The sequence below is a fragment of the Pseudorca crassidens genome, chromosome 11 (assembly GCF_039906515.1).
Source record: "Pseudorca crassidens isolate mPseCra1 chromosome 11, mPseCra1.hap1, whole genome shotgun sequence".
NCBI lineage: Eukaryota > Metazoa > Chordata > Mammalia > Artiodactyla > Delphinidae > Pseudorca > Pseudorca crassidens.
Genome location: NC_090306.1, coordinates 10068501 through 10077968, shown reverse-complemented (window position 1 = coordinate 10077968; position 9468 = coordinate 10068501). Strand labels below are relative to the sequence as shown.

The 9468-nt window shown below is 51.6% G+C and overlaps 1 protein-coding gene across 1 annotated transcript in view; it reads right to left on the bottom strand.

The window, feature by feature from the left end:
- Window positions 1–193: 193 nt before the first annotated feature.
- The window catches only part of FAM234B (family with sequence similarity 234 member B), a 36067-nt gene continuing 26792 nt past the window's right edge, over window positions 194–9468 (bottom strand). The window contains exons 10-13 of the mRNA XM_067695740.1: window positions 7242–7397; window positions 4998–5115; window positions 3269–3489; window positions 194–2688 (exon numbers count right to left, since the gene is read on the bottom strand). Of these exons, the coding sequence (XP_067551841.1) occupies window positions 2683–2688; window positions 3269–3489; window positions 4998–5115; window positions 7242–7397 (501 nt within the window). The 3' untranslated portion in view covers window positions 194–2682. The remainder of the gene's footprint in view (window positions 2689–3268; window positions 3490–4997; window positions 5116–7241; window positions 7398–9468) is intronic.

The following is a 9468-nucleotide window of genomic DNA, read 5'->3' as shown; positions in this document are numbered from 1 at the left end:
TGCAGGGACAGGCCACCCCCAGAACAGCCCACTGAGGCAATGTGGACAGGATGGCAGCTCCCCAGCGACCAGGCTGCAGCCTACACTCCCCTCTGAGCCCCACCTTGCGTCCATCCACTCGCCCTTTCTCTTTTCCGTCAGGGAAAACCCGCCATCCTTGATGGCCAAGAAGAAGGAGAACAGCACACACGTATGCTCCTATACACAGTGTTTATTTGTTCTGTAACGATTCACATTTTAAACAGCGCCTCCTGACAACGTACCAGCTGGCTCTTCTCTAGCACAGGCAGTAAGGGCGGCCATTCACAGTCGACGTGGGGGGAACCACACTAGAAGGGGGAGCAGAGTCCCTCTGGGGGTGGGAGGATGTCGTCTAGGGTAGAGGGCTTGCACGGGAAGGAAAGAAGAGAGACTGGGAGAAGGAACACCCCGGCATTCACGGAAGTCAATACTCTTTCTAAGTAGCGCTTGATTGGCTCTGCTGGCAACCCCGAAAGACAAGAGCACTTCCTATCTTTGACGTCCGGCTGGGGGGTTGCCTGTGAGGAGAAGGAAGTTTAGGGACACATTGGACGAGAACAGCACCCACACCGATCAGGTGAAGCTTCCTCGATCTTCAGCCACCATTTACTCCCCCTGTACTGGCTGCAGGAGGAAGAAGAAACCTAGAGCTTGTGTCCTGTGTTTAGCAAGGGAGATTCAAACTGATCAGAGACCAAACAATCTATGCGAAGTTAGTCTGCAAACACACCACAAAGAATTCAGGGCCGCTGTTCTCCCTAGCTGCTGCTTAGGTGTTTCTGGGACTCTCCCAGCATAAATATAGTCTCCTGCCCCAAACAGTCCTCCCAAACCAGATGCTCCATAAACAGCTTTGCGTTTGACTCCTGCCTGAAGTGGCTGGCAGCCCTGAAAGCCTCCACGTGGCAGAGAACGAGGTGGCCCAGCCCAGGCCGCCACTCAGGCTTCAGGTATTCGGGTGACTGTGAATCAGTCCTTAGAATTCTCTATTAGACTGAACTAGATCCTACGCCCTTCTACCCAGGCAGATTCAAACCCTAGAAGTGAATCTGGAATCAATCCCAGACTCTTGGGTGTGTCCTAATTGTTCTCCCAAGTTCACAAGAAGCTGGACCCACACGTGCCTTCCAAAGTGTTGAAACCAAATTTGCTTTCAGGGACTTCAGGCGGGAAGGGGGCAGAAACCCGGCGAGGCCAGTCCACAGGCCAGGCAACATGCCTGCTTACAGCTCCGGCTACCAACCTTCGGTTACGTCACAACGCCTACCGGTGGGCAATTCAGACATACCCCTTTAAGTCTGGCATCCCGATTTTCTGGAATCTCTTTAGTAACACAAGCTAAAAACACAAGGGCTCAAGTAAAGAGAGAACCCGAGTGCACTCAGGGATGACCTATCAAAACTGTTCGAGAAGAACAGCGGTTCTCCCCCAGCTAACGTGGGATTCTCTGCTATATAAACAATGGCCTAGAAGTTTAGGGGAGAACCTGATAAAGTAACATATTCATACAGAAGAAGGAAGAAATAAGCTCTGGAGATAATTTTAAAGAACTTCTCCATTTATAAAAAGTTATAGTATTTACACAGACATATTCTCAAAATACTCTGCTTCAAAGGCTCTACAAGGAAGGGAGGGTACAGGGCAGAATGGTTGCATGCTGGACTCAAGGAGCCAAAGTCCAGAAACAGCTTCGCTCTCATGCAAGCAAAGCAAAAATATCCCTGAATAAAAAGCAAAATGAGAGGCAGAAAGGAGGATGCCCACTAGGACAAGATGCTGAGAAAGCAGGGCGGAGATAAAGGGGATGAGGCTGCCAGCCTCAGGCATTCCTGACTTGCGTTTTCCTCTAAGCTGTGGACGGTGCACACCTGAGCACGTCCGAAGTGACCACGGTAAAACGCTCATGACTGGAGGAACTACCCGAACCACGTCCATAACCTATGGACCTTGTCAGAGGTGGGGCGTTTAAACTTCTCCTGTTCCCCTTCTGATAGGAACAGGGTTATTGTTATGGTCACTGAATACAGAGCAAAGGAACATGTGAGGAGAGAGGAGACAGGAACCACAAAACAAGGAAGAGATGAGGATTCTGGGTGGCTCGCACCACATCCCCGTGTCAGTCTTTCTCGCTACTGCAGCCGAGGTACAGGTAGGGGGAGACGAAGGGGAGAAATGCTGAGGGGCCCTCCAAGTCAGAGGTAGGCTATCTGGGAGTCTCAAGAGGCCCAAACCAACCAGATGTGTTTCGGACGGATGAGAACCTGGGTCCCTGGAGCTTAGGACATACTTATCTAGAGAAGGTTTCATCACCACACCAACAGATACACACTCAGGGCGTAACGCACAACAAAATGTTCCAGGGAAGGACTTCACTGGAATTTCCCAGCAAGGGTTCATAAATTAGACACACAAAAAATAACACAAGATTCACATTTCCAAACTATCCACACAGAACACCTAGAAGGGGTTAATTAGGGGGTTGGAAGGGCAGCACCCCAGCCAAACGGATCGTGCTGTTATCCAAGACCTCCAAGTGCCTTCCAGAGTGTTTGGCAACATTCACGCAGACGTGGCGGAGTGGGTGACAGAAGTCGTCCTCTCCAGCTGGAGAGAGACAGTACCATTCAGTTCACTTCTTCTGAAACTGAAGAGTCCAGCAGCCTAGATCTAGGGAGAAGAGTGCAAGTATCAATGACTTTAATTTTTTTCATGGGAGAGACATGGAGGGACCCTAAATGTCAGAATTTCCCTCTATTTTCCTGTCCTTTTGTCTAGCCCCAGTGGTTTGTAAGCGTCCCTCCAGAAAGGCCCAGAGACTTTACCTTTTTCCATGATACGTTCTTAAACACTGAACTAGACCGTAGGATTTTCAGAGGGGTGGGAGGGAGTGCTGCATTTTCAGCAAGATAATTCTTCGTGGTGTGTAACTGTCACAAGCCCTGCACGATGCTGGCACAACGAGCCCTTACCCGGAAAAGGCCAGGGGTAACAGTAAAAGCCAGGAGCCCGCACCTCCAAATGTCTCCTAAGAGAGACGGTACCGTTTCCAGCTCAAAACAGCTGAGCAGTAGTTCATGGTCGTGAAGTACGCTTACAAAATAACACGGGTTGAAAATAACTGTTTCCTGATACCTGCTACTCAAGAAGGCTCCCACTCCCCAAATCTTCCAAAGAGCAGACTCGGGGTTGGTATGATGTGTCTTCAACCCTCAGTAGTAACCAGACATTTCTTTCACAAGCTCTTCACCTGGTAGGGAGAGTCAACGAACTTTATCCTCGAGAGGAATCTTCGCAGCTCCCCGCGGCCAATTTTGGGGGCCGTCTCCTTCAGCTGGATCACTTGGCCCTCCATCAGTGCCCACCGCAGACTAAGCTTGCTGACCACCAGGGGTGCGGGATGCCCTTCAGAGCTTGGCCCTGTGGTCCTGGTAACATAAAAGGCATCTTTCCAGAGGTCGTTGATCCCAACTGAGGAAAGACAAAAACAAGAGCAGTTAACAAGGACAGAAGACTTCAGCTAACAGGAGAGTGGTTTGGTTCGGCAACTGGATTCATTCACTCATTTCCTCCTTCGCTAATTCACAGAAGAAGTTTACTGAGCACCTAATCAACGCAAGGCACTGACTAGACGATAGGTGCCCAGGGGTGCAAAGCAGCAAATTCTCAGCCTCTGTACCTGTGCTTCTCCGAAGCCACTTCTAATAAAGCCCCAGATCAGGAAGGGAGAGGAATGGCCAACTGTGGCGACAATTTGGTAGAAAAGTGAGTACAACAGACTAGAAATTCTGAGAATTCCTAGACTGTCAGTAGCTGGTGGCATAAGCTACGTACATAGCCAGTGTTTATTCTGCCTCATCTATAAACCAGGTATTGTAATAAAAATGGTCTTGATTCTTAACTACCATTACGTAACGTTCACTGAATAACAATTTATGCTACTATTGAAAAGGAGGTCATTTAGATCCAGTCACAGGATTTTGCAAACTCACACCTCCCCACCGCCGCCCTGCTGCGCACAAAGCCAGTGGGCAGGGGTACTTGCAAGTTCCAGATGAGCTGTTCTTCCCAGTGCAGCCCAGTGGGCCCAGGGTCACAGCAGCAACCTCACCTTCAAGGCAAACGAGTTTGTAAGGAGACAGCAAGTCTCTGAATGGCAAGGGAATACGGAAAAGAAGTAAAGAAAGGAACCATGGCTGGCCTGGCCGGCCCCCGCAGGACTGCAGACTCGCAGAGGCCAGTGTGGGACGGGACCCTCCAAGGAAGGGACCATCGGACGATCCCAGACCAGCTGCGGTGGCCGACCTTCCAGGGCTTTGCATTACAGGTCTCTAACATGCGATCCCAGTCTTGCTCTGTGATATTATTTAGATGCACATGTAAAGTAGAGCACCTCCAAACGTTAACGGCGGTTATGAGTGCTCAGATTACGGGGGATTTTTCTTTTTCCCTTTTTCTCCTGGCGCCAGTTTCTACGCGATGGTCATGTGCCCTTCAGTCCAAAGAAAAGTCTCTACTGAGCCTAAACGCATGCCCTGAGGAAACGTCCTGCCTCTGCTTTATCCTTTGCAGTGAATTCCAGGTCCTAAGCTTCTACGAGGTCGAGAAACCAGTCTGATTTGTATTCCCAGCACCGGGCACAGCGCCCGGTGTACAGCTGATGCTCAGTAAACATCTGCTGAAACATCAGCTCCGTGGACCCTTGGGGATGGGATAACACTGCCCGCAGCTTCCAGCAGGTTTGGAGGCTGTGGGCCCTCACCCCGTGAGCCGGGCGCTGGGAGGGCGCACTCGGGCGACGGCCCCGGGGAACCAGGGCCACCAGGGGAAATGCACGGGAGCAGCGCGGCGCACTCGCCCTGCTGTCATCCGCAGGCACACACCCTCCCCTCGGTGGGACGATGGTACCACCCTCACCACGGCCAGCACATCCGCTCCCCTCCTCTGTGTACACAGACCCCACCGTCCCCGGGACCTACCCTCTGAAGCCGTCACGGTGCCGGTGGCATTGGCCAGATCCAGAAGGATGGAGGGGAAGGCTGGATGCAGGAGGTACAGGTGGTGAAGGCTGGGTGGCTCGGTTCCCAGGACGACATCCTGACAACAAGCACCAGTGAGAGCAAAGGTCAGTCCACACACCTCGTACGATGTCACTCAGATGAAAGGGTGGTGGAGACGGTGGTGATTACTCATCCCCTGCGATCCCAACTATGCGGGTGTGTTCGAGAGAAACTCCCACATACGAGAGACGTGTCATTTCCAAGAGCTGAAAACACTGATTAAACAAACACTAACTTCTTCAAACCACTAGAGCTAGAAGATGCTTTCTCGCTTATAAGAAAAAGAGAGGAAGAAAGGAAACGGGCATGCCCCAGGACAGAAACTGATGGGGGCCCTCGCAGTCTGGTGCCAACGGAGTATTAGGAAGAGGTTCTTCCCTGACAGCAGGCAGGGGGGCTTCGTGGAGGCAAAATCTGCATATTAAAAAAATATATATTGAGCCAAAGACATTTGCTTTCACTGGATATTGAAGCCAATCGCAAGAGTCAGGCTAAAAAAAAAATCACAAAAATCTTACCTGTTCCTGAAATAAACAGGAATGGACCAAACAGAACTCACTAATCGTAATATAAAAATTCCAAGGCCTGAGTGTCAATCTCCTGACCCCCGACAGCAGAAAAAAATGCACATCAGGGACTTCCCTGGTGGCACAGTGGTTGAGAGTCCGCCTGCCCGTGCAGGGGACATGGGTTCGAGCCCTGGTCCGGGAAGATCCCACATGCCGCGGAGCAACTAAGCCCATGTGCCACGACTACTGAGCCTGCGCTCTAGACCCCGTGAGTCACAACTACTGAGCCCACGAGCCACAGCTACTGAAGCCCGTGCGCCTAGAGCCCGTGCTCCACAACAAGAGAAGCCACCACTCGACACAACTGAAGTGAGTGTCAGCCCTGCTTCCACACTGTCAGCAGGGGAGGGGACACGTGTGTGGGAAGCTCGCGGTGCGCTCCCACCACTGTCACAGAGCAGGAGAGGGCTTTCCCACACACCTCAGTATCCCAGCACCGGCTCAGCTAACATGACAAGAAAAGAGCCCAACTCCCTCCTCACTGCCTATGGCATGGTGCCCAAACTCCTTAGCGTGAAAACCAAGGTCTTATGCCTTTCAACCCCAATCTGCCTTCCTTGGCCTCCTACGATTATAGGCCTATGCACCCCACGCTCGAAGAACATCTGTGAAACAAACACATGCTTCACTTGACTTTACCTGACCTTGGCCAATCTTATTTCCCCCTTAGACGTCTTCCTCGTGAGCCCGTTTCCACACATTAAAACACTTCTTGTCTGGAGGTCCCCAACTTGATGCCACCTTGTTCAAGAAAAGCTCCCTAATCACCCCCAACAAAATGACTACCCCCCTCCCTTTGTGCGTCCATCTAAACTTCCTATGTGCACCTCTATTACAGCATTGGTAATATGCCTTTGTTTTGTGCTCATTTATAGACACTTACATTTGAGAGTCATCTGATCTGAGCCCCTCATTTTATTAAAGGAGGAAACCGGGAAGTTAAATGGTAGGTAGATTGCCCACATTCACATGTCAGGGAACTGCAGAGTTAGGACAACCATTTATGGAAATCTGATCCGAAAGCCAGGGACCATATTAGCATCTTCATTAACGGATAAAGAGCATGAGACTCAAAAAAGTGAAGTCCTAGAGCACAGGGCTAATGAACGCAGGACTCTCCCTCTGTCAGGCTACCCGATCGCCAGGGACCATCCGTCTTCTCCTGCAGAGGGCAGCACTGTTCCTAGTTTACCCCGAGGTCCCTGGCACACAGTAGGTGCTGGTCAGCTGTGTGTAACTGGACTAAATCAGGGTGAGTCTTACTCAAAATCCCCAGGCACCTTGTAGAGGTGGCCCCGTGCCTCCTCAACCCCGTTAAAGTGCTGCAGGACAGCATTCTCAAACCTGCCTTCCGTGTATCGGAGCTTCTCTCCCGTGGTCCCCCAGGTGAACCCTCACCTTCAGCCCAGCGTCCCCCCGCCCCTGCTTTGCCACCCTGCGGCCCCGCCCATTTCCGAAATCTCAGCTTATTCACCTCAAAGCCCAGCCTCAGCCCCCATGAAACCCTCCCTGCCCACTGCAGACCAGGCAAGGCAGCCCCGAGAGCTGCTGCCATCTGACAAAGTGACAGAGGGACCCTCCCATGCTCACTCACAGGATTGGGCGATGCAGCTGACAGCCCTTCAGCCCAGAAGAGGAAGACAGACTTCTGGTCCACAGCGGCTGCTGAGGTGGCCGGAGTTTCTTCCATGTGACACGGAATGCTGTAACTCCAAGCGACCATTCCAGAGTCCCCATCCACCACCATCACCTGCAAAAGAGAAGACGGTGAGCACAGGCCACCCTCAGAGAGACAGCGGAAAACTCACGCGCACCCGAACAAAAACCCATGGACACGCAAACATCACATACATTAACAGGCGGAGCTTACCAGATGCAAACAACGGGGTGTTCAGAGAGCGCTAAATAGCAGCTAGGCCCAGGACCCTAGACAGAGTCCAAAGGACTGCAGCCTTCCCAGGTGAGAAGGGACATTATAAGTCATCTCGGCCTCCTCCCGTCCTCAGATGAGGGGATGGAGGCTCGGGGACAGGAAGTGACGCTGATTATTCTGCGTTCGGGACAGTCCTGGACGGAGCAGACATCCCACCGTGGAGGGGCTGAAACCCGACCCTCAACCCTTCCCTCCAGCAATGCAGCTGCCACAATTACGATTACGGGGAACATGATTTGGCGACAGCTCTGTCCTGTCCCCTGGGCTAAAAGCTTTACAAGTTTGACTCTGTCGTGTGCATCCTGGCAGGTGCAGCTCAGCCCAAAGGGAGTCTCAAATTTAAAAGAGCATAGTCTGAACAGGCACAAAAACATAAAATTAAGAGAAAAATTCACTCCTTAGTTGCATCTCTCAAGGGATAATGAAGGGGATTAGATTTATAATCCCCGGCAACACTGGTATCTCCTGTCACCCCAAATACCTCACACCGCACAGTTCTAGAACAAAACAGCCTCTCCTTTGCCAAAATCCCCAAGAAACTCCCCCATCACCTCCAGCCCCAGCACCTCCACGGCCTCTCTCCTCAGTGTCTCTGCCCTGCACCTCCTTCGACAGTCCCTTCCCTGTGCCCCCAGCGTCCTGGGCCTGCCATTCTCTGCCCAGGATCAGACTCTGCTTCGCCGAGAGCAAGCAGAGGGGAAGCAGGCTAGCAGTCCAAGATTCCCTTCATTAGTCTCGGGGAGAAAAGAAGTCTAGAGACACTGCACTAAAACGCTTTAGCCAGTGACACATATTATTCCACTTAATCGTCACGACAACCCTATGAAGGCAAGTGGTCTTATTACTCCCGTTTCACAGATGCAGAAACTACAGCTGGGTGAGACTGTGTCATCTGCCCACGGTCACCAATTAGTAGTGGAGTCAGGGACTAAAACCCAAGCCTAAACCCTCAGCATCTCAGCTCTAAACCAACCCACATGTACCCTTCCTCCTTCATCCTGCTGGGAAAGCCAACGGACATTTCAGTCTCTACCTGAATCATCTTTGAAACACACTCAGACACTGCTTCCTTCCTGTCTGGCACTGCCTGAAGACGCTCCCCGAAGTGGTCCTTGTGTCCTCGGATCTGTCCCCTACTCATGACTAAATAACCCTAGGCTCTACGCCTCATCTGAATTCCGCGGCCTGGCTTTCAGGCCCTCCAGCAGCTGAGCGCGTCCTGACCACTCTGTTAGGAAGGCCCCTCTGCCCAGCCTCCTATATCCATCCAGCAAACCTCTTCTCTGCTCTCGTGACTCTGCACATCTAACGCCCAAATGACGGGAAGCATCTCTCGACACCCTTCCCTCCATCTGCTCCCCACGTCCCTGTGGCATCGTGCGAACTTCCGTTCCAGCACTCACCACGACGTCCGAGGTACAGGCACCCCGGTGACTGAACCACACGAGGCAGTGGCTTGTTCTCATTGATGCTGTGTCTCCACAGCCATCATCTGCGCACCTGGCACAGAACCTGGCATACGTGAGAGGCAATGATTAAGTGTTTGTTGAAGTCACTCTCCGGGAACAGGGTACAATCGTATATAAATGCATATTTCATGCTGAGGATAAACCAAAACGCTCAGTCGATTATAAAAAAAAAGAAATTTTAAAAACTCGAATTCTGCCTGTAACGTTAAAGGAATGAAAACTGTCTATCCAGTCATTAAATCCTTACGATGTACAACCTGACATAAAATCAGAATGACCTATGTGTGTCCTTGGAACACACCCTACCGTCTATCTCAGGGAGCTGGAGCCCCTGCCCCTGCCTGCCTGCCCACCCTCCTCCAGAAACGCAGTTCAGCTGCAAGGCTCTGCTCACCCTTCCCGCCTTTATGAAGTCCTCC